At 39.9% G+C, this 25,948-nt stretch overlaps 1 protein-coding gene and 1 non-coding gene across 2 annotated transcripts in view; one reads left to right on the plus strand and one right to left on the minus strand.

Moving 5' to 3' along the window:
- The window catches only part of snd1 (staphylococcal nuclease and tudor domain containing 1), a 767,382-nt gene that overhangs the window by 323,727 nt on the left and 417,707 nt on the right, over positions 1–25,948 (plus strand). The window contains exon 16 of the mRNA XM_069908835.1: positions 4,124–4,233. Within this exon, the coding sequence (XP_069764936.1) occupies positions 4,124–4,233 (110 nt within the window). The remainder of the gene's footprint in view (positions 1–4,123; positions 4,234–25,948) is intronic.
- LOC138749118 (U6 spliceosomal RNA) lies at positions 3,675–3,782 on the minus strand. The gene has a single exon (XR_011348430.1). It is a non-coding gene; the product is annotated as a U6 spliceosomal RNA (small nuclear RNA).

Raw genomic sequence — 25,948 nt, forward strand, 5'->3', positions numbered from 1 at the left:
ATCTCATAGAAACATAAAATTATGAAAGGCATAGATAAGATAGAGGTAGGTAAGTTGTTTCTATTGGTAGGAGAAACCAGAACTAGGGGACATAGCCTCAAGATTCAAGGTAGTAGATTTAGAATGGAGATGAGGGGAACTGCTTCTCCTAGGTGGTGGTGAATCTGTGGACTTCACTGCGCATTGAAGCAGTGGAGACTACCTCAGTAAGTATATTTAAGACAAGGTTGGATAGATTTTTATATTGTAGGGAAATTAAGGGATATGGGGAAAAGGCAGGTAGGTAGAGATGAGCCTATCATCAGATCAGCCATGATCTCATTGATTGATGGAACAGGCTCGACAGGCTGTTTTTTTAATATTAATTTTTTAAATCAATTTTTAAAATTTAGACATACAGCACAGAAACAGGCCATTTTAACCTATGACTCTGTTCTGCCCAGTTTACACCCAGTTAACCTACAACCCCCCCACCCCACCCCTCCCCCACAATATATTTCGAATGGTGGGAGGAAACCAGAGTCCCAGGGAAAATCCACACAGACATGGGGAGAACATACAAACTCCCTACGGATAGCGCGGGATGTTCTTATGCACCTACCGGAGGTATGAATACATTAAACTCAATCTATTCCCCTGCTTTGGCTCACTCTGACTTGCCTCTCTCCACTTTCTGATTCTGAAGCTCTCTTTACCCCTTCTTCCCCTCTCACAACCTCGAAGCCCATTCCTGCGCACCTTCCATAACGTTCTGAGCCATCTCCTGCTGTCCCTGTTGGGGTGCTCCTTCTTCTTCCTCCCTTCTCTACACTTAAGGATCTGTGCCATCTTTCCCAGTTCCTTTTCTTCTATTACTCATCCCTCGAGCCCACTTCTCGCTGCCTCTTTCTTTTTCCCTCCATGCTGCTCAATTGTTACTGCCTGTATTTATATTTTCTTTCCTTCCGCATTCCTGTTACTCTTTTTGTCTAGTGCTTGCACACAAAAAGCTTCATTAAATCTTCATTCAAAAGTATGAAATATCTGGAGGTAAGGACTATTGCTCAGTCTGCTTCGTTTATCAGTATTGTTACTTTAAATAAAGCAAACTAAGTACAACCATCCACATTTCTTCTCTACAACTTCCATGCTTTTAAAGACCTCATTGTAGCAGGGTATATTGTTGTAGTTTAAAAATTTCCCTATAAGACCTAGCCTTGTTTCTCTTACAGATGATTCTATAAGCCCTCTCCCTACTCTAACTGTGAACAGATCTCTGTTCTTCACATTTTATTGGTCTGCTGAGAGCTGTGCAGGCAATAAATTTTGCAGCGCCAGATATTGTAGCTGTTATTTTCATTGGTTCCTTGTGTTCTCATTTTATACATCATTGCTGATTCTACAAACATGTCCACTGTATCTTGGGGTGTTTATTGTTGTTTGTAAGGTTTTATAAGCTTTGCTGCTGTCTGTTCTCCATCAGGGACCAAGGGTTTTGTTGAACAGAATGGCTGATTACCTGGGTTCTGCAGGATTTTGGATTTTGTTTTCCTGGTATTCTATAGATCCACCATTTTAACAAAAATGATACATTAGAAATATGATCCAAATAATGGGTTGGCCTTGAAACCCGAGTGCATCAGTGCAGGTTAATTAAATGGTAATGCAGAGGTGTTAATGACTGTTTATATTATGGCACCTGCTCCCCCTCAGATTCAAATTTCCGCTGCATCTAAGGACTTGGGTTCTGTTGCAATTGAGAGAGCTGTATACAGGAGATGTTGAATTAAATCTGAAATTACCAGGAGAAAAAGATTGAATACTGTAAATATAGGATGCAATACTTAAAATGGGTGACTGTGAATCCAGAAAGTTCCAATATGGATAACTGGAAGCAGCAATTGAAGTGGTATAGGAGGCTAACACTGAGAGATCAGAGTGGCATGGAGAATTGAGGTGACAGGCAACTGGAAGCTCAGAATTCAAGTTTATATGTTATATTAGGAACATTGAGAAGGGTTTCTTTTGCAACCAGTCCAGCAGGTTAAGTCTAACATCAAGATCAAGATTCATTTTTTTTAACATAAGTAATAAAACAGTGTCATATTACATGAAATTTCTTTTTGCCTGCTGCAAGCCAGACAGATTCACCACCAGCAGGAATTGCCTAATTGCCTCTTACAGTCAGGGAGAGAGAGAAGCAAAAACGAGTCCCCCAGAGTCACCGAGTGTCCGTAGATTAGTCTCCGCACTTTTGCAGCCCCCGTAGCCACATAGAGTCCAGTCCAAACCATTGGCATTCCAAGCTCCAGATCCGAACCTCCGACGTGGTCAGGAAACCTTCAGCACCTCCTTGCATCCTGGTTCTGATACCTGGTACCTCTCCAGCCAGTTCAAGCCAGTCTCCAGGAGTCCACAGCCTGGCAGAATCTTCCAACAGCAACCTATGACTTCCACCGGCTCCTTACCTCAAGTCGCCAGCAGCCTGCTGCATGCACTGGTCCCTCAGCTGCAAAGCATCTGCCACCTTGGTCACTGTTCCTGCAGGTCATCTCCTCTGCTTCTCCTTCTCAGACGGGGTGATTTTGCCATCCTCTGGTGCCCTGGTCCAGTCCTTCACTTCCCTGGAGTCTGGAGCCCGTCAATAGGCACCGCCATCTTGGATGCAGATCCATGGTCATGGGATTTCAAATGAAAACACTGTCAGTTTCCAAAATGGGCCGTTCACAGCCCATGCGGAGCCGACAGCAGTCGACTGGGCGCTGCGGGAGCGCTGCATCTCTGCTCCCTTGCTCCCTGCAGATCCACACCAGCGGCAGCTTTGCTGCTACATGCAAATAGCATTACGAGGTAGAAGAGCAGGAGCATAGTATAAAGTCAAAGTTTAGATTTATTATCAGAGCACATTCATGACAACCATGAGATTCTTTTTCCTGTGAGCCAGGCAAAATTTCTACTTATTGGTAGTGCAAAAAGAAAACTCCACTCAAGAAAAGATGTATAATCAAAAGAGAGAAATGCAAACAAGAAGAAAGTGCAAACAAACTGAAATACAGAAATAAATATTCAATAATAAATAATGTGCAAAGTAAGAGCCCTTAAATGAGTCTCTGATTGAGTGTTGTTTTGGGGTCTGATGGAGGAAAGGTCGCAGCTATACCTGAACCAGTTGGTGCAAGTCTTATGGCACTTATACCTCTTTCCTGATGGCAATAGCAAGAACAGAGCGTGTGCTGGTTGATGATGATAGTAGCTGCTTTCCAATGGCAGAGTTTCATGTAGTTTCTCTCAATGGTGAGGAGAGTTTTGTCTGTGATGCTTTGGGCTGTATCAGGGCTTTCTGCTTAGAGGTATTGGCGCCCCCATTCCAGGCTGTAATGCAGCCAGTCAGCACACTTTCTAGTGTGTAGTGATGCAGTGAAAAGATTCATTGGTGTGTCGCAAGGGCAGCATGAGCTCACCGTTGTCAGGTTCATTCAGGGGCCTAACACTGCCAGGGAAGAGAAACTGTCTTGAAACCTGTTGGTGTTCAGTTTCATACTCTTGAACATTCTGCTCAAGGGAGGAGGGACAAAAGAGTGTACCAGGTGCTCAGCACTCCCCCCCCCCCCCCCCCCCACCCCACCCCTTACCTCCTGAAGTCTATGATTAATTCTTTGTCTTGCTGATATTGAGAGAGGTTGCTCTCTTAGGCAAAGCTCATGGACCTTCACCCTCCCTTTGCGTGTCATCCTTGCGCAGGGGCTATGCTAATCTTCTCTGTATCATTCCAATTTTAGTATATGTGCTACCGAAGCAAGCACACCTCCTTCCTGACATTGAGAGAGAGGTTGCTATCTTGGACTATTAGATCTTCTCCACTTCTAGTTATGAATTAACCAATGTCATGGAGAGAGGAAATTAGCAAATGAAAAAAAGTTTGTTTGAAGTAGGCAAACCTTCATGTTCACTTCAAAATCTTGATTTATTATCGGTAGTTTTAGTTCATAATTTTTTTGATGTTTTGCTGCTTTGGACAGTTTGAGGTTTTTGATACTTGGCCTGTATTGTAACAGGATATCCGATTCCTTTGAGGCTATAGAAAATTATCATCATGTTTTCTTTTCGTTCCCATTGTTCTCAAGTGTCTTGGTTATTGTTTCAGGTATCGAATGTCCTCGTGGGACCCGGAACACGCCTGCAGGAATTCAGGAAGGAGAACCGTTTAGTGAAGATGCTACCCAATTCACCAAAGAGCTGGTGCTGCAGCGCGAGGTAAGTGAGTGGCTCACAGATGGATGGCCGTGGTTTTTTTGTCCTAATCTCCCATTTGTCAGGCACAAATGGTTTTGAAGATGAAAGATTTGAATTGAATTGGAGCTTTTGTTCTTGTGCTCAAGTCATTTTGTTTGCCTGACAGTTGAATTTCACTATATTATCTGGTTGTGCTCAGCTGCATTTTTGAGAAGCTGCTAATTTGTGAGATTTTTAGTTTTCTGGTGTAGCACACCTTTGGTGTGAGAATTGCCTAATTCATGAGTCGTATGAGAACATTGCATCTGCTCTTCTGCCTAATAGTTGTGGCCTTCTGCTGGCAAAAGCCCCGTTCTCCACAGCAAATTTTTGCTGCACTCACAGCCTCTTTTCTCATTTATTTGAGGTGAGGTTGAATATCCAAGGTCAATCATGTTGCTGAATGTGGAAAACACATTCTGAATCCTTCCCTAATTCTGTGAAAGATCTAAAGGCAAACCTAATTTCTATAGATTTTTCTGAATTTGAAGAATAAAGGTAATGTAACAGTGGTTTAGTGAGTGTTTCAGCTGTGGATCTGAAGAGAAGGCGGAGACGAGGTACTGAACTTTAAGATCAGCTATGATCTCATTGAATGGCGGAGCAGGCTCGAAGGTCCGAATGACCTACTCCTGCTCCTGTCTTCTATGTGCCGATGTATTCTATGTTTCTATGAACCTTGTTTGGTTCTCATGGCTCTATCGCATATTGAAGAGTCAGTTGGAGACATGAGACTGCAGATGATGGAACATGGAGCACAAAGCTGGAGATACTTTGTGGGGGGGAGAAAAATTGTCAAAATTTTGACCTAAAATGTTGACAACCCTTCTCCCAGCTCCCCCCCCCCCCCCCCGCCATCCCAAAAAAAGAACCTCCTTCAGCAGATTGCTCTTTTGTTCAGTTGACAAATGAGTTATATTGCTCTTACATTAAATCAACTTTGGAGTGCCCAACTGTCTTGGAATAGTTACTAACTCTGAAATGATATAATAAATGCTGTTGAGAGTGCACTGTAATGAGGGTAGTGTTTCACAAATCAGGTTTCCAGAACTTTTAAGGATTGGAAAAGATTTGTACTCAGTAACAGATGAGACATAAATTTCACACAGTACATGATTCAGCAACTGGCTCAATATCTCATTAATGAATGAGCTTTCAACGTTCAGGATGTTCAGCTAGCTGTGTGTCAGGAAAAGAAATGGTCCTGATGATATCATTTAAATAACTGAAGTATGGAAACACTTTAAGCTAGTGTCATATGATCTTCCTGAATGTTCTTCCTCTGCATGTGTCGATGTATTCACTTGTTTTTATTATTTTGAAGTCATGGGAAAAAGGGGAAGTGATAACTTTTTTTGAATATTTTATTTTTGATTTTTCAAAAACTCATGCAAATCCCATAAACAGAATTTTACATTCTCTTTCCACATAATATGATTTACAGAGTCCTTATTTCCCCCTCCCTATCCCTGAAATTATATAAATACCAAAATATAAAAATACAAAAAGACAAAAACCTAAATACTGACAAAGACTCGATCTTCCTCAAAGCTAGAGGACCCTGGATCTTAAATAAAAACAGGTAGGGGAAAAAATACGTCATCTGCGCCACGTACCTCATTTCATACTCTTAATCTTTTACCTGCTGGGACGTTTTATATCTTTTCTCTTATTTGGGAGGTGGGGGTGGTGTGAATTATATCTGCGCATCTATGTGCCTCAGATACGGTTGCCACACTTCAATGAATGTGTCATATCTCATCCATAAGTCATAGGTGATTTTCTCCAGGGAAATGCAACTCTGTATTTCCATATTCCATCTTGGATTATTTAGTTGGGAGTCGGACTTCCATGTAACAGCGAGACACTTCTTAGCTATTGACAAGGCAATAGCAAACCCCTTCACAAACTTAATTTGGTGTTTGGACAGTCTCAACTGTATTTCTCCAATGACCCCGGAAAGTACAACTCTGGATCCTGTGGAAAAACCATCCTTGCAATTTTTTTTTAGGGTGTACCCCCAGGTTTTCACAGAAGGCTCTCACCCTGTACACAGTCAGTTGGAGTGGACAAAGGTTCCAACCTCCACACCACACATAAAGCACATTTCCAAAATTTCTGCCTTTAACTTGTGTAATTTTATTGGTGTGAAGTATAACTGATGCAGGATAATATATTGCACCAGCATTAACAATTCCCATTAGGCTAAACACAAATCTTTCCAACATTGTTAATTAATTTTTATGCCCAAGTCCATCTCCCATTTTTCTCTTGACCGAATTAAGCCTGGCTTCAGGCTTTCACTTTGGATTATGGAATACATCCTATAAATAACTTTCCGCACATTCCCCTTTTGAATTGGAGTCTCCATGTCACTACAGTCAAGCAGGGTCATTGCTGGTCCCGGTCTATCTCTTAGGAAAGATCTTAATTGCAGAAAGCAGACAAATGCTCTATTCAATAAATCATAGTTACTCCTAAAATGCTCGGATGCATGAGCTGCCCTTGATAATAATAATCCTCGATACACCTGATCCCCTTCCAGCACCAGGTGTCCAGGATATTATTGCCCAGAGTCATAGCTATTAAATTGTTCTGGGTTGAGGTTGTTTTAGGAGATAACCCCACTCTCAATCTAATATGTTGATTTATTCTTTGCCGTGTCTGGCACATGTTTTATTATGGGGTTGTCTTTTTTTATTCAAAACTAATTTGGCATCCCATTTGTAAAGAGATATCTTTGCCAAAATATGAACCTTAAAGTTGGTTAAATGCAGTTGTATTTTTGAATGAAAGATCTGGTCTACCTTATCATAATGTCAGTTCAAATGTGACCTGGGATTTCTGCTTGCTTTGCTTATTTTTATTCCATTTTCCAACATTTGCAGTTTATTTATGTCTCTGAACTACAGTCAACCTTGAGCAACAGTTGTCTTGACATTGGGGTAACAGTTCTCTTGACATTGGGGCAACAGTTGTCTTGACATTGGGGCAACAGTTCTCTTGACATTGGGGCAACAGTTGTCTTGACATTGGAGCAGTTCATTTACTCATGCTATGCATGGTCCATAGTGCAACAAAATAAGCTTTGTCATCCTGGTCATCATGTCATGATTGAGAAGACATTTGACGTGGATAGAATTGGGCACGATGATCCTTTTCTCTTGCTCAAAGCATGGTTCCCCACCCCTTTCTAAGAGATGCCCTGGCTTCACTCCTGGCTCACTTCAGCCTCCCTTGCCTCTACTTACTGCCTCAACCTACATCCTTCCACACCAGCAGGCCCAAATTCAGACTTACATGAATTGTATTCGTTGCTAGTTATCTGTTATTAATTTGATTTATTTTGATGTCTGGAGAAAAGGGGAAGTGAATAAAGAGCCCCTTTTACACATCACTTGAAAGCTGGGTTTTATCCATCTTTTGAGCACTGTGTGAAAGCATCTAAGCGGATTGGTGGGGGGGGGGGGGGTCTAGACTTGACCGTCTTCGATCTGCCAAGGTAGATACTCTCAGCGGTGGAGCGTATCGATGCAGGACCAACCTAAAATGGTCGACCCATGATGCTGGGATGAAATGGCAAGGGAAGATGACATTGTGATGTTGGGTCCAGAAAAGGTTCATAGTCATAGGTGCACAGAGAGTAGAGCAGGGGACTCTGCTAGGTGGATAGTGTGCGAATGTCGGTGGGTCTGGACACAAGGGTTCGCAATCACACATAGCTTTTATTAATGAACAGCAATTTGTTGAAGATTGTGGTAAAATATAAATTGGAATAAAACATATGTGCACAATTTATAAAAGAGCCTGGGAAAATGTTAAACAGTACACAATTGTTGTACTGTTTAACATTTTCCCATACTCTCTTATAAATTGTGCACGTGTGTGTTTTATTCCTGTTAAAATTTTGTCACGATGTTCAACAAATTGTGTATTAACAAAAGCTACGTGTGATTTCAAACCCTTGTGTCCAGACCATTCGAATTTGAATCTTTTCTCAACACAACATAATGTCACACTAGGCTCTGACACTGCTGTGCTACATGTCCCACCTCTTTTGCTCCGGGAAGCCGGCTTGCTGTGTAAAAGAACTCACGGCTTTTTTCTGTTCTATGTGAACAAGTAAGCTGGCTTCCAGAGACTGGTAATGCGGCTTTTCAGTGTAATAAGTGCTAAGGATTGTCAAGGGAAGAGAAATCATTGCATCTGGTACCTATAAACCACTTGAGTGTGGAATTTCTCATGGGGAATTTATGAAGAATTTAACCTTTTTGAACTAAGTACCTGCTCGTCATATTGTTAACATTGAAAATTGATACAATAATGCACAGGAATGAAGTCAAATGCTACATTGTGCAACTGAGTTGTTCAAGGAGAAGGCTACAAAGTGAGATGGGGAAGGGAGTGATGGTACTCAGTGGAGTTAGCCGGTTAATGAATTGTAGAATATATTTAATCCTTCAAAGTCTTTTGTTTTTCAACATTATCTTGCAACAGTTTTCTGCATTACCTTGAGGGGAAGTTGGCTAATTTCACTGTGGTACACTGATTTACCACCACCATTTATTAGAATACAAGTTGCACAGGATCACTAGCCCCTAAAGGGAAGTTTATAATATAAATATAGTTTAAGGGAAGCTGCTAATGGTTTTTCAGTGCTGACTTAAGTAATTCTCTGTTAATAGATCATTGTATTGACTCATTAAAGGAAGGCATTTGCGAATTCTTAGGAATTCCAAGTGTGAAAGCATTATCTTCCCTCATTCAAACCAGTCAAATGCAGTTTATCACTTTATCCTTCAATGCGTCTAGGAGAGGTTCCATCTAAATGATAAAGAAATGTACCTTTCAGCCCATTTCCCTGCCCCTTCTACCCCACATCATTCCTTTTGGAAGTGTCATGTCAGGCAGCATCCATGGAAGGCGAGAGACAGTCAATGTCTCAGGCCAATTTTTCAGTATCTGCAGTCTTTCTTGTTTGCTATGGAAACATGACAAACAATTTGCGCATTATCAAATAACAATATGATGAGTAAATATTTTCTGATGAAGTTAATTGAAGTTAATATTAAACATCTCCTGCTGTATTTCCTTTACTCTGGAATGAATGACATATCAGAGAACAAGCATCATCTAAAAGATTGAATCTCCAGCCATTAGCTGCCCTTTTGAGTCACATTAGTGTCTCGGCCCAATTTATAAATTCATGACTTGGGTTTAAATGCTCTCTACAGATTTGTTGAACAACATGGCTGCTCAGGTTGTCTCTCGAAGCTGGTTTGAATTCCTCCAGACCTCTCCTATCCAAATATCTTTTAAATGTCTCAATTGTACCCACCTCCACAGCTTTCTCTGGGAGCGTGTCCAAATATCCACCACTCTGTGTGAAAAACGTGCCCCAGGGTTCATGTTGAATCTCTCCCCTTTCACTTTAAAGTGTGTTTTAGACTCTCCTGCCTGAGGGAAAAAGATGGCAACTTTCTCCTTATCTATGACCCTGATATGTGTGTCTATAAAATTCGAGCCTATTCATCCTCTCCTTGGAACTCAAACTCTTGGGTCCTGGTAACATTCTCTCGAATGTTTCCTGTGCCCTTTCCAGTTTAATAATGTTCCTCCTATCAGCTGGGTAACCAGAACTACTCAGAATACTTCAAATGTGATCTCACCAACATCTAGTACAGTTGCAGAAAGAGTCCTACCTCCTGTACACAATGCCTAGACCAGTGACCCAAACATGCCATATGCTGCCTTCACCACCCTGACTATGTCTATGTGTTGTGAAGAAACAACTGGTAAGGGATATAGAAGAATTACACTATTGCATTTAGGTGATACACAAGCCCTTCATAAACTGGATGACTGCAATGTCGCAGGAGGTGCACTGAACTTTAATTTTTATTTGACTGTGGCGCAAATACCCTCAAATTCTTTCCACTTGCTAATGTACTTGCAGTTCATGTGACTGAATAAAAATATTTTTTTTGGAGATAAACGAAGATGTATTTGTTTTTAGTGTTAAACTCTGTAATAGTGTAACTGATTTGGAAATCTATTGAGTGAATATTCTGCCTTGGACATTTTCTCCAATGAATCCTCTTTCTGGGTAGGTGGGGGGGGGGGGGGGGAAGAAAGAAAGAATTATGTTTCGAAATTTCAAGACAGATTGTATGTTGCTTATTGATTTAGAAAGCAGCAGTGAAACGGATCTAAAACGTGGTCTTCGGGCCAAACAAAACCAGAAAAATAAGAATAATGTTTTCATAAAGAGTGCCTGCTATTATGAAGGTAGTGTTTTGGACACTCAGTTCTTTCACCATTTGAAAGGCAAAGAAAGAAAGGAGCCATATGCAGCTGCGTCAGTTTGTAGAATAGTTCCGCAAGTGTCAGTGAGTGTGAGCACTGACAACCAGAGACCTAAAAATAAAAATAGAAGTTTTTATGTAGCTTAATTTCATGACAAATGTAGCCTGATAAATTGACTCATAGTCCTGCTCATGGTGGCTTCTTCAAATTCAATGAGTGCCAGATATTTTTGCGTTCACTTGAAAACTTTTTTTTGTAAGCCTATGTTTCAAGGAATTAGATTTTACTTCACCATCTAGTGATTTCATTTACCAGTTGTTCATTTTCATGCTGGCTGATTTCCTAATTTTGTACTGTTTACAGAATCTTAATGCCCCATTCATTCATCCTCACTTCATACTCCTCCTCTGTCCTTTCCCATGTCCTCTTTCCTTTTCCCTGTTCCCTACACCCCAGTTCCTTTCTTTTCTCTTATAGTCTACTGAAATTCTTATTTAAGTCTTCAATCTCCAAAATATCTATGTTAGTAAAGCAGAGGACTCAATGCTGCATTTTATGTATGTTTGTGATTATTAGGTGCTGTGGATGGTGTGTGCGCATGCACACGCCATGGCTCTTTTGCCTGGTTGTGAGAATAACTTGAAAGCTCCAAATCAGTACTTCCACAAAATAAAAATAAATGCATCCTTATTGCATTTTGAATAAGGACTCGCCCACCTCCAATTCCAGAAAATTGTTGCTTTATACAGAATAATGTTTTATGACCAACAATCAAATTCCTGAGGGCATCTGTAATTAATACAAATGGTTTTTAAAAATGACAGCTGCAGAACAGTATACTGTTAGTCACATCCAGAAAATCCTGGAATGGTACTGTGGATATTAACAAAAACACACTGTGTATGTAACAGACAAACAGTTCACGTATCACCAATGGATTATTGGCTTAACTTGCAGGAAAGCCGCATTAACAGTCATTTAACCAAAATACATTCTGTTTAACTTTGGTTTTTGTTGATAAGATTTTCCAAACATTTTCCTTGACTTTCTTGTTCCTCTTTGCTTTTATTACGCATTTTAAAATGGGGGCTGCAGGCTGCATTTTATTTTTAACTCACTGGCAACTTTGAGGGCTGCCGTTTTAGTCAAATAAAAAAATAGAGGTATGATCTGAATGAATTTTGGCAATGAAAAAGGATGGCCAAATCAAATAAGCATTTTGTTTTCAACCTGGAATTTATACTAATTTATATTAGTGAGGCACAGCCTTGGAAAATAAAGGGTGCCCCTTTAGAACAGAGATGAGGAGAAATTTCTTCAGCCAGAGTGTGGTGAATCTGGAGAATTTTTTTGCCACAAATGGCAGTGGAGGCACTCATTGGGTAGATTTAAAGCAGGTAGATTTAAGGTTCTTGAAGTTGTTGGGAGTCACTATTTTGGAGGGTCTTGATTCTAAGAGCATCGGAGATTATGTGGGAAAAGGTAAGAAAAATGGTTTGAAAGGAAGAAACCCATGATTCAAATGATAGATCAGACTTGACAGCCCAAATGGCTCTTTTTCTCCTTCTTAACTCTTAGCACCTTATATTTCCAAATTCACACAAAATATTTGTCTTCACAAAACTGCTTGTATACTATTGTTCCATAAATGAGGATGAAAGGATGCATTTTCCTGAACAGAATCTCATTATTTTGTTTTATTTTGCATTCAGACTTATCATTGGTAACAACTAATGTCACAATTTAGACTCAATCTTGTTCTCATTTGTGGTGATGTAGTCATGTGCTCTGACACCAGGTGGCTCTGTGGAGCAGGAATCCACAAAATGAAGTGAAGTGCCATTCCCAGCTCTGTTGTACTCCACAGAGGAAAATAAATTGACTGCCATCGTGCAATACTTCAAGCTATTTCATAGATTTTGTTGGAAAGAAATACAAAAGCTGCTTCTTCCCAGCCTTTTGCTAATATAAATGGATTCTCCTTAAATAATTTAATGAACCGACAATATATTGAGGAATGGCGTCAGAGGGGAAAAGAGCAAAGGAATGAAAAAAGAGAGCTCACCTTATTTTCTGTGGGTTTACAAATAAAGTTGATCATATTCTTACTCGGTCATAAGTATGATTACCAATTACCATATATTTTGGAATATTAATTCCATCTTCCCATAGCCCTTCCATTATATTATCATCTACCTTGCATTGGATTCTGCATCTGTAGCCTCTTGTTTCCATTTATTACCTTCCAGCCTCTATCTCTACCCTCTCCTATCTCCACCTGGCTCCATCTTTTTGCTCTTTTCTTATGTCATTTTCTATCTCCCACCAGCTCCTGCCTCCACCTCTTCTTTCCCATCTGGTTCCATTTGCCCATCATCCCCCTCCTTACCTGATTCCACCTGCCCTTTGCTAATCCTTGCCTCATCCTTCACTCTCACCTTTCAACACTTGCTATCTCCCCTCTACACTACCAGGGTTTCAATCTGAACGGTAGGCTATCTCTTTGCTCCTTAAGCTGCTGAATTGTTTTTCACCCGAGATTCCGGCATTTGCAGTCCCTTGTGTTTCCATAGCAATTTTGAGATTTAGCATTCACTCAGACAAAGCAATCACTTAACTCTCTATGGTTCAGGATTCTGAATTGGAAGTTATAGTTTATTTTTAAATAAATTACATCTCAGTAAAAAAAAATCCTGCAGAATCTCACCATAATCAGAACAGCTATTTATAGCTAGGGGAGACTTCATGAGTAAAATCTGAAATGTGCATGATATTTTATTGAGTTACCTGAATACCTGTGGCATGATTGGCTTGTGTGCCCAAGGCTTGTTTCTGCCTGAAAGCTGTACTGACAATTATACTGTGTAGGAAGAGCCCATTCAGCCCCTTGTGCCTAACCCCAGCCCCTTCTTTTTCTCTTCCTTGCAATGTAATTATCCACTTTCCTTTTGAGGGTAACTAGCTTGCTTCACCATGCTTTCTTTTATTTAATTTTTTTAAAATTTAGATATACAGCACGGTAACAGGCCCTTTCGGCCCATGAGGCTGTTCTGCCCAATTACACCCAATTGACCTACATCCCCCATATGTTTTGAACAGTGGGATGAAACTGGAGCACCCAGAGGAAATCCATGCAGACATGGGGAGAACGTACAAACTTCTTACAGACAGTGCCGGGTTCGAATCCCAGTCTCGGTTGCTGGAGCTGTAACAGCATTGCGCTAACTGCTTCATTAATTGTGACTCTTCAGTTCCAAGTCTTGTCTTCATAGCAGATGAAATTTAATGTTGCAAAATGACAGATTTTGTTAGAATGAACAGGGAAAGGCAATATAAATCAGAGATAAGATTTTAAAATTGATTTAAAAATGGTGAAAACATACGAGATTTCAGACACTGGAATCTGGACCAAAAAACAATCTGCTGGAGGAACTACCATATATTTCAGCAAATAAGTCAGTCGGCGTATAAGTCGATCCCCCTTTTTCATCCTCATTTTAAGTTTTATGGTATATCCAGTATATAAGTTGACCCCAATTTTCTGGCTGCCTGAGGTGTCCCATTGTCTATAAGTCGACCCCCAAAGCTCGTGATGCCTGAGATGGGCTGTTGACCAGCGTATACATTGTCTCCCATAGATCATGCTGATTGATCTGGGCATTGGGTGGAGGTGATTGCAATGCAGCACACGACGAAAATATGAAATGAGCTTTAAGTTGAAAGTAATAGGAATGGCCAAGAAAACCTGCTGCAAGAAAATTTGAGGTACATGAGAAGTTGGTAAGCGAATGGAGGAAGAAAGAAGAAACTTTTAAGGAACAAAACAAAAAGCCAATGTTCTTTGTGAAAAGGAATCACTCGTTGGCCAGAGTTGGAAAATCTCATTGCAGAATGGGTACGTGAACAGAGGCGAGATTGCTACAGTCACCTGAAGTAAAATAAGAACATTTGTACAGCAGTGGGTCAAGTCGCACCCAAACCTCAGTGATGATTTTGAGGCTACAGTTGGCTGGTGCAATGATATTACAAAAACAAAAATTGCACAGACACTACAAAAGATCTTGATCATAAATTTGTAAGTTTTCAACAGTTTATTATATGGAACTGGCAGAAACCCAGTTTGCATTGGCAAATATTGGAAACGTGGACGAAACCCCCATGAATTTCAACATGACAGGCAATAGAACAGTGGAATAGAAAGGTGTTAAAACTGTGCAAACCAGAAGTACAGGCCACAAAGGACCAGGTTTACCGTGGTGTTATTGTGCATGGCTGATGGGACAAGTTAAGGCACACTGGTAATCTTCAAACAGATAATTAAACCGAAAATGAATTTCCCTGCAGGTATTTTTGTACATTTTCATGAAAAAGGATGGATGGATGAAAATGGTGTAAAACTATGGATAGACAATGTGTGGAACAGACGGCCAGGCAGTTTACGCAAAGAATGGAATTTGCTGATCTGGGATATGTTTAATAGCCACTTAACTGAGAATACTAAAAGTAGATTAACACTACATGATACTTACATGGCGGTTATCCCGGGTGGTTTGACGTCTATATTGCAACCTGTCAATGTCTGCTTGAACAAAGCCATTCAAAGGCCGTGTGTACGAGGAATGGAATACATGGGTGTTGAGTGCAGAAAAGTCATTTACAAAAGGTGGGGCAATACGTGCTGCACTGTGTAACTTCGTGCTCAAGGCATGGGACAAAGTTAAGGTAGAGACTGTGATTAAAATAATTTTAAAAGTGCGGTATCTCTTGTGTAATTGATGGCACGGAAGATGATTTATTGTGGGACACTGATGATGAAGCTGAAACCACCTCATCAGATACAGACTGGACCCATATGATGACTGTTTAAACAGTGAGAGTATGGATAAGCTTGCCACCATCTTCGCTTCAGACGATGATAGAGTGATTTTGAAGCGTTCTAAATGTGTTTTTTTTAGACAATGATAGTGATTTTGTTGTTTTCAATAAAATTCTCAAAGAAAATGTGTTGCAATTGTTTTCTTTTTGTTTTTCAAGGGTTGACACACGCCAAATCGTTTTTTCAAGAGTTGACTTGTCCGCTGGATCACTGCGGATTGCATTTTGAACTGAATTTTAAGGTCTCAAAAGTTTATCTGGTGTATAAGTTGACTCTCATTTTTGAGAGATTTTTTGGGTTTCACGACTCGACTTATATGCCGAAATATACGATAAGTGGGTTGACAAGCATCAGTGGAAGAAAATGAATGGACATCATTTTGGGTTGGAACCTTTCATTGAGTTCCTCGAGCAGATTGTGCTATAACTACATGCAGCACAGCTGATCTGAATGGTATTATCAACAATGCATGGCAACACACTGGTGGTGTAATGTATGCTGTGCCATTGAGAAATCCTACTACAGATAGGAATTCAGTGAATTATACCAAACTAACACTCACTGTGTTAATAAATGGATTCAAACATATCCTAATTAGTCCATTTAGTTGTTAAATGTTAGCTTACAGTGGGTCTCAATAATGAGATCAAGGCTATTATGAGCTTGGTAATGTTAAATTGGATAAAATAGCAAGCCTGATTTTAAACAAAACTATTGCATAAATATTGAATGTAAGGATTCAATTAGCATTGGTCAACTGTGTGAGCCTAGTTATAGCACAATCTGCTCGAGGAACTCAATGAAAGGTTCCAACCCAAAATGATGTCCATTCATTTTCTTCCACTGATGCTTGTCAACCCACTTATCGTGTGAGAGTTTGATGGGTCCAGAATATTTCCAGCATTCACAAAAGCTAGCTATGTTTTGCATTCTTATTATGCATCATATTTTCTGTAGCTTTTTAAATAAAATAGAATTTCTAATCTTAGACTGTGGTGTATTACCAGTCAATGCATTATTGGCCTCACTGGTTTGAGAAGGCCCTTCAAAGGCCGACTGCTGAATGACATGAAAGTCCTTGCATTTGTGTGTCTAGTCTGTCATCCTGAGAGGCCAGTTGTACCTCCTGTAACGGATCTCAGAAGACAAGTTCTTTTGATGTTTTCCAGGGTTTGGGACACATTTCAATTTTATCTTTGAATGTTAAATATTACCGAAGCTGTTGCTCACTATCTTTGAGGTTGGTTGAGGCAAGGAATCTCTGTGGTCGCTGATGGGGTAGTTGTTCCCTGCATTGGTTGTGTTCCATGGTTCCTTACATCTACTGTAATTTGTAAGTTTGTGCCCATAGCACAGTTGTGGTTTGCCAAAATATTTAATGTGACTTTAAATGCTTTTGTGGTGGATCTATCATGTTATGTTCATGATTTTCCCCCAACTTATAGAGGAATTATCATGGCAAATAACAAGGGGCAATCACTCATCTCTGCTCCACTGAAGTGGACTTAAGACTTGGTCAGTGGGAGAGCAGGAGAAATAGAAATGACCACTTTTGCCACTCATGGTTGGAGATCAGTCAAATCTATCTTAGTGTCTTGGGTGTGGACAGGATGAGGCTGATCTGAGATCCTTTTTGTGGTTGATTTGTCAGTTGAAACCATCACTTTGAGCCCAGACTTTCCAATGCCAGGTAACAATAAATAACTGAATAATTGGGTTGTATGTTATTAAATCTGTTGCCTTGTATACATTGAAGTGGAAATATATCAGTGCATTATCTGGAATTATTCCGTGTACATTTTTTTTACTCGCTGCTTTCAAAGGTCTCCTCATAATCATGGTCTCAGTCAACTGTCAATCATTACTGTCTAATTTTCCCTTGAAATATCTTGGGAGGTCTCTGCAAAGATTTGATATAAATACAACCTGGTGAAATAATTATCTAGTTGGTGTTTATTCAAAATTTTCATTACTTAAAGTAATTTATTATGAATATCTTGAGGCAGCCAAGGACAAGAAATTACTTGTCTTTCCTCAATTTATTCAACTGTATTTTGAATATTTGTTTTTGCTTACCTGGCAGGCAGATTACAGGCATCAATCCTTGGGTTGGGGGGACAAATCTCATTGGTTTTAAATTTGCTTTCATTGTTTTCATTAATCTCAATTTTTGGCCTCCAGCTTTCTTTTACTGGCTCACTTTGATCTAATGTACCTTAAGAATGATTAAATAGTTGCAGTTTTATGCAATCAGACAGTTAGAAAAAAAACATTTACTTGAGCGTCAGTCTAAAAAAACATTCAGCTAGCAGCTTCAATATGCCCATATATAAGCAACAAGGTGTTAGCTACGGAGTGTGAATGAGAAATAACATCGTCTTTTGGGCAGCGAAACTAATCACAGAAATTGAGTTAACCTGAGTGGTAATAAAACCAAGGAAGTGAAGAGTCATTGAGTCATACAACAAAGGTCAGTCCCTTCAGCCCAACTCAGCCATGCTGTACAAATTGACATTCTTGTCTAGTCCCTTATGCCTACATTTGATCCATGTTCTTCTCAACCCTTCCTATCCTCATATTTGTCAAAATCTCTTTTGTGCGCCATAACTATTCCTGCTTCTTTTGCTTCCTCTGGCAGTTTATTCTAGTTAAGGACTACCCTATGGGTGAAAAATTTGCTCCTCAGATTCCCCCTTAAATCTATCCCCTCTGACCTTAAACCTAACATTTCCTGTTCTAGAATTGTAACCATTAGGAAAAGAACTGTGAGCATTCACTTTATTCTTGACCTTTATGATTATACAAACCTTTTTAAGGTCATCCCTCATCCTCCTATGCTCCAGGAAATTAAGACTCAGCTGATCCAACCTCTCCCTATAACTCAAGCCATCCAGTCATGGTTATATCCTCGTGGATCTCCTTAACATCCCTTCCAGCTTCCGATAGGTAGGCAATTAGAACTGCAAAGCCTTATACCAACTTTGGAACTCTACCCTGCCCACCTTCAGGGAACTGTGCATCTATTCTCCTGGGTCTTGACTGTGCAAGCCCTGCTGTGCTTTGACTTAACAAAGTACCACATCTTGCACTTGTGTCAGTGTTGAATTCCATTTGCCACACCTTGGCCCACCTTCCTAAATGATGTAGATTCTGTTGTAACCTTGTCAAGGACATCACTGGCGAAAAGGTGAAGCTATTGCTGGAAATGGATGATCAAACTTGTCGAAAATTAGGGCAATATTTGTTGGAGTTCTCATTTGCCATTCTCTCTTCAGAGGTATGACAACAAATCTATGTTCTATTTTTGCTGTGACTAAATTGTCATGTGATGAAATATCTCATTTTTTCATTTGAAATTGAATTGAGTACGCCCTTTAGATCAATGTGGGAGGCATAGTATTGATCCGAATCTCTCACCAAACAAGCTCTCAATAAGTAATCTGTAACTTGATACATTTCACAAAGTAGAATTGCATGAAATGAAACCAGAAACAGTCACAACTACTCAGCAGGTCAAGCAGCATCAATGGAAAAAGAAGTATAATTACAATTTCATATTACCTTAAATTAGTTCTGGGATTGATTCTGCATGTTAAATTCTTCTATATTTGCTCTGAGTTTTATTACTTATGGAGAAGATGGATTCAGTTGACAAAATGTTTTTTTTTGTGGAGATGACTGCAAACCCATTCAGAATCAGAATTTTTTGTCATGAATAAGTCAGGAAATTTGTTGTTTTGCAGCAGCGTCAAAGAGCAAATGTTCATATAAATCACCTTATAGCAATAAATAGAAATAGTGCCCAAAAAGTCCAAATAAGGCAGTGTCTTTGGTTCACTGATTATTCAGGAATCCAATGACAGCAGGGAAGAAGCTGTCCTTGTGGCACGGAGTGCTCATATTCAGGCTCCTGTACCTTTTTCCTAGTGGTAGCAAAAAGAAGAAGACATGACCTGGGCAGTGGGAGCTGCTTTCTTCAGACATTCTCTTGTAGATGTCCTCAATGGAGTGAAGTCTTGTGCACGTGATGTCGCAGGCAGAGTCAACAACCCTTTGAATTTTTTTCTTGTCCTGAGTGTTGGCACTTCTGTACCAGACAGTGACGCAACCACCCAGAATACACTCCACAGTACACCGTGGCGTTTTTGAGATTCTTCAGTGACATGCCAAATCTCCTCAATCACCTCACAAAGTTTAGCTGCTGGCGGCGAGCCTTCTTCGTGATTGCATCAACATGGAGGCTCCAGGACAGATCCTCGGAGATGTTGACAACCAGGAATTTGAAGTTCTTGCCCCTCTCCACCACTGAGCACCATGTTCTGACTTCTTCCTGAAGTCCTCACTTATATCCTTGCTTTTGCTGATGTTGAGCTCGAGGTTGTCTGTGTGACACCACTCAACGAGCTGATCCATCTCCCTCCTATACGCTTCCTCATTGCCGTTTGTGATTCTGCCGACAACATTAGGCATCAACATTTCAGCGATTGTTTTACCTTGAAACTTTGCTTTTAAATATGATTCATTTTGATTCAAAATTTTGCTGTATTGCTGAAATTTCAATAATGATCAAAAACATTAGTGTCTATCCACAGTTTTTGTATCCTTTTCTTAAAAAATATTGTTTGTTGATTTTTCTTATTCTTTGTGGATGAAAGAAATTAGGGCAAGGCAAAAGCAGACACCCTGATTCTTTGAGTATCAGTGAAGCTTTGGATGAGAGTGAAGAGAGGTTGGTGAATAGTGACTGGATTATATTATATAAGAGGAGCTCCATCTTAGACTGTCTCTTTTTGCAAATTTTCTGTGGAGTAGTCCTAAAGCTTGCTGGGTAAAGGTTGCTGAAGCTGAGCACTGTTAAAGCTGTTGAGATCTAATGTACATGTGTAAATTTGCCAGTTACAAATTACAATGCAAGCATGGTGTCGATATATTTCCATCTTGCTCAACAATTCTTGTACTTCCATGGCTCAATAAATTTCCTTGTTAATTAGAACCAATTTAAAATGACATTTGTGATGCAATTGTACTTTTAAACAGTGTGTGAATTATTCGAACAACCTTGGAGAGATTTTATTTCTGGACTGCGCAGAAATGAAGAAAAATTGTGTAAGATTTGAAGCCCTGTAGTCCTGGTGAGCACCTAAAACGTCCCTCCAATTTTGGGTCAATTAAGTCTGCCTCAAGAATTCCTCAAGAATGCAAGAGCTATGTTTTTCAACTGGGGTGTTAATAATGTGAACATCGTCAGTTTCTGAAGGAGAGGAGAAATGCAGGGCCTTGAGTTTGATGGAATCTGCAGTGATGTGGGTCCTAGGGTATTACCACTCCTGCATTTGTTGAACCTGCAATTGATGGATACGAACCAATAACTGATGCCGCGATTCCATTTGGAAATTGTGCAAATCGAGTCCTTTTATTGCTCACTCATTACAATGTGTGCAAAGTCGAGCAGTGTAAAGAGAATTCAAGATTTAAATCCTTAAACTGTCTGAAATTTTCAGATTTTATTTGTTTGATGTCAAATTTTAATTTTTAAAAATTTAGACATACACCACTGTTACAGGCCAATTCAGCCCCACAAGTCTGTGCTGCCCAATTTACACCCCATTAGCCTACAGTATGTTTTGAAGGGTGGGAGGAAACTGGAGCCCCTGGGGAAGACCCACTTAGACACAGGAAGAATGTGCATACTCTTTACGGAGAGCGTGGGATTTGAACCCAGTTCCGGTCCAGATTTCTGTGCAGTAAAGGTGTATGCTAACCGTGCTGCATTTTTTTACTGCAACAGAAGTGTCAAAGAAACAGTAGTTTTGACTAACTTCAAAAAACAAAGGTGACTAACAAAAACATAATGATGCAAATAATGCATTGCATCCTGCTTTCAGAATTCTCTGAATTTATTTGTAGCTCATAATAGAATTTGTAGTCTAAGTGCATCTGTCCATTAGTGATTACTCAGTAAAAGATATTTATTAAAAGATCATGGTGTTGATGACATTAATATCGAGCCTCATTCCAATGTGCAGCATTCACACAACTTCTCACACTTAACTTCGCACCAGGAAAACAAATCTGTTAATTGACGCAAGTGTTAATGGACTGCTATGTAGCAGATGTAAAAACAGAAAATAAGGGGAATATTCAGCAAGTCAGGCAGCATCTGTGGTGAGAGTTAATAACCTTGCAAAAGAACTGAGCAGATATGTTGAAATTTTTATTTAAAGGCCAAGCTTTTTATTTTTTAGAAGTCCTGGTTTTGGTTGAGCAAACTAATCTAAGTCAATGAGGCATGGCAAGGCACCTTAAACCCATGGTTTGCAAACCTCCTCTACATTGGAGGGACTGGGTGCAAACTGGGAGATGGCTTTGTTGAGCACCTCGGCTATGTCTGCTGCAATAGTTTGGATCTCCCAGTGGCCACCCATTCCCTTGCTGACATGTCTGTCCATGGTCCCAGATTGAGACCTCTCGCAAATTGGAGAAACAACTAAATTAAAAAAAAATGTAAAACAGCTCATCTTCTGACTGGGCACCCTCCAACTGGATGGCATCAGTATCAACTTCTCTGGCTTTCGTTAAATCCCCTCCCCAACCCCAATTCTCCCCTCGTCGCCTACCCTCAACTTTGTCTCTCTCTTCTGTCTCCTTTCACACAAACATGATAAATTCTTACCTCATCCCTTATCATATCCAATTAACACCTTTTTTGGTCTGGATTTCTCCCTCCAGCCAGCCTTGTCTGCATCCTGAAACTTTCTAAGATTTCTTGCTTGTGGCTCATTCTTTTTATTCCTTGAAGAAGAGCTCAGGCCTGAAATATAGGCAATATATCTTTGACTCCTATGGATGTTGAAAAGATGGGCTGAGTTCCTCCACCATTTCAGTGTGGTTTTTTTTACTAAACCCAGACATTTCCCCTGTCCCGGACAGCCACTGATAGAGGACTTGTCAGCAGCTGCACGAGCTTGAGTCTTAGAGTTTAGAGCTTCAACAAGAACTGACATTGCTGCAATCTATTGGTAAGGCTGTTCTGTGGGTATCACGTTTTAGGAGATGATATCCCAAATTTTGAATGTGAATTTGGAGAAAATGTGTGACTGCTGGATAGGTGGTGATGGAAGGAGGGGCGGAAGGACTAACCAAGGCGGTTTATCAGTATTCGATTCTGTGTACTGTTGAATCCAGCCTGAGCCCAGACTAGAGCAACATGAGCAGCTGATTGATACATAGAGAGAAGAGAAGGGTCAAGAGAACAAGAGTTACAGGGCAGCCACAGAGTGAAGAGAACATAATCTACTTCTGCAGTCATTGGCATGATGTTCCCCAGGTGCCACATTGATTGGCCAAAGAGCATTTTGGAAGGAATGGGGTTATTGTTTTTGGGCATAAAAAGGGACAAACCTTTGCCGGCAGTTTTTGGAGTTAATAAAGAGCACAAGCAGCAGGTGCTCAAAATGTTAATCATTGCATTACTCCGTGTGCCACGTCCCAGTGAGTAAAAAGAGGATAGTGCGTGATTACAAATGTGGTACAGAAGGGAGGGCCTTAGAATCCTGGGGCATTCAGGCCAATTCTAGGTTAACTTTGTTTCATGAGCCAGATGCCAAAGATGGGACCCACATCCTTGATGGTGAGTGTGCAGACGTTGACAGGCAAGGTTTAGAACAGCATAGTGGGGATCAAGAAGTTCAGCAAAGATCCATAAGGCAATGTCAAAATTGGAAATGGAAAACAGAAACTTAGTGAGTGAGTTTGAAAAGCAAATAAAGTATCTTAGAAAATGGACTTAAAAGGGTTTGTAGGATGTAATGATACATGCTTAACTTTCATGAATAAAGCAGATAAACTGAGGGTCCTTTGAGGTGATAACAAAGTTACTAAAGAAATGTGGCTTGGAGATACAGGACTTGAAACATAATATTCCTGGTTACGAGGTTTTCAGTTGAGAAGGCAATTTTAAAAAAAGGTAGTGGGTGACAATACTGATTAAAGAAACATTCTCAGCTCTGAGAAGGGACAATGTGAGTATAAATGCTGGGATCATGATTTTCCTCGGCTGACATGCCTAGAACTGTTGGTTAGGGGAGGAAGTGGGAGAGAACGTTCAAAAATAAAGGTTTAACTTTTTAGGCCTTCTTCTTTCTTTGGCTTGGCTTCGCGGACGAAGATTTATGGAGGGGTATGTCCACGTCTGCTGCAGGCTCGTTGGTGACTGACAAGTCCGACGCGGGACAGGCAGGCACGGTTGCAGCGGTTGCAAGGGAAAATTGGAATGAAAATAGGCCTGGAATGAGAAGAAAATTTTATTAACCAAAAGAGAACTGAATCTTTGGAATTCTTTACTCAATAGGGCTGTGGAGGCCCAGTCCTAGAATATTTTGAAGACTGATAGATTTTTGTATATTAAGCTCATTGAAAGATATGAAGTTTGCATATGCATGTGGCACTGAGATGAAAGACCAGCTTCAGTAATTTTGAATGGGGGAGCAATAGTCCTGAAAATTCCAAGCACTTTTTTTTAATTGTGTAATGAAGTAAGAGGAGAAAGTACTGTTTTGCCTATTAGGACAAAGAAGCTAAACTGTATGGAGGCAGAGGATTTGAGGAAAGGTTGTGAATGAATATTTAGCAACTCTCTTCACAAATGATGTGCCTGTGCTGCAGTTTAGGTGAACAAATGAGAATGGTCGAATAAGATAAATATAATGAAAGAGGAAAAAGGGATTTGTCTGCTTTGAAAATGGACAAAAATTCCGGTGAATTATCCAAAGGTATTCAAAGAAGAAAGAGGGAATTGTAGAGGATCGATTATATTCTCCTGATCTTCACAGGCTACACAAGTGGTGCCAGATTGGATAGCTGCTGACAACTTGGCCCTTGATTAAAGGGGGAGGAAAGGATAAACCAAATAACTGCAGGCCAATTAACTTAACGCTAGTGGTGAACAAAATTATTGGAATTCATTCTCAATGTCAACATAGTCCTTCATTTTGAATGGCACAGATTTGTCAGATACAGTCAGTTTGGATTTTGTAAAGGAAGAGTTATATCTGACTAATTATTCTTTTCAAGGAGATCAAAGGAAGGTCGAACACAGCAGTCACTAAATTAAATATTTTAAGGAGATAAGGTTTAACAAGAGCACTGTGTTTGATGTAGTCTTGTTAGGATTTTTGCAAACCTTTGTCATGGGTCCATATGAACGCTGGTCAAACCCAAGGGTGCCTCGTTGGGTCCAAAATTGGGCAGGATTTGGAAGCTATTTTGCTTTGGGGTTTTGATTAGAGTTTTTCTGACACACTAGTCATGATTTAAAGATTTGATGTAATAACACTAATGCATTTCATTGTATAGTTATTTTCTGCCTTGGTTATGAGATCGCTTTAAGAGGGATTAACACTTTGAACACTCCTTCTATGGTTGATTTTTTTTTCATTTGGGGATTTGGGTCATTGAAGAGAACCTCTTCACTGAAATGGCATTGCACAGGCCTTTCATCTTGAGTCAGAAACCTTACACTCCTAAAGTCTAAGTGTATAATGCAGACTGACAGTGCAGTACTGAGAAATTGTTATGGTGTTAGAGATGCTGTCTTTCAGGTTGGGCATTAAACAAAGGCCTCCTTAACACCATGGCATTCTAACATGGTAAATATTCATCCACAGACCAATAATAGATTATATTAATACTCTCTTGAGTGTTTGTTGGACATTGTTGTAAATCAAATTTGTGAGTTTCGTAGCTTGGAGTAATGGGCTCCAATTCTTTCTATCAAAATTACTTTCTCACATTAATTCTGAACAAAAATGTGGCATTTTCCAATTTTGAACAGTCTACTATTTCAGATAACTTTAGTTTATTAGATTTAGGGCTTGTGCAGTGTTCTCATCCATCTGCTTTAAAACTCTGGTCCTCGAGATCATTAGCAGGTTCATATATATATGTATGTATGTATTTATATGAACATGTGCTGTGTTTATATGCTGACTTTCTTGTCCTGAAGAAGAATTGGCAAGAATAATTGTTTACATGAAATTTTCCACTGGCTGTAAAAAGAAGTTATTAGAACAGTTGATTTAAATCTTGGTGAAAGGGATTTTTAATGAACATTTGAAAGGTAAATGGAGAAATCAGACAGGAATTCCAGAGTTTAAGGCGTAGGCAGTTGATAGATGATATTTTGCCTCCCTGTTGCCAGAGTTAAGGATATTGCTGAGTGACTGCAGAAAATACTGCAGGCAGAAGATGAATGGCCTGAGATCTTAGTTCATAATGATATAAATGCTGCAAGTTGAAAAAAGGGAATGAAGTTGTCAAATTTTCAAGCAAGAGATCAAAATTCAGGACCTCAAAAGTAGTAATCTACAGATGCTTCCCTGTTCCACCTTGTCAGGTATGAAGCCACTGAATAAAAAAGGTATGAGGTAAAATGGATAGAGAATGGGCTCAGTAACAGGAAACACCAAGAGTGTAAAGCTGTCTTGCAGAATAGAGTTACCTGGATTTTAAATGATG

Source organism: Narcine bancroftii, chromosome 13, assembly GCF_036971445.1.
Source record: "Narcine bancroftii isolate sNarBan1 chromosome 13, sNarBan1.hap1, whole genome shotgun sequence".
NCBI classification, from domain to species: Eukaryota; Metazoa; Chordata; class Chondrichthyes; order Torpediniformes; family Narcinidae; genus Narcine; species Narcine bancroftii.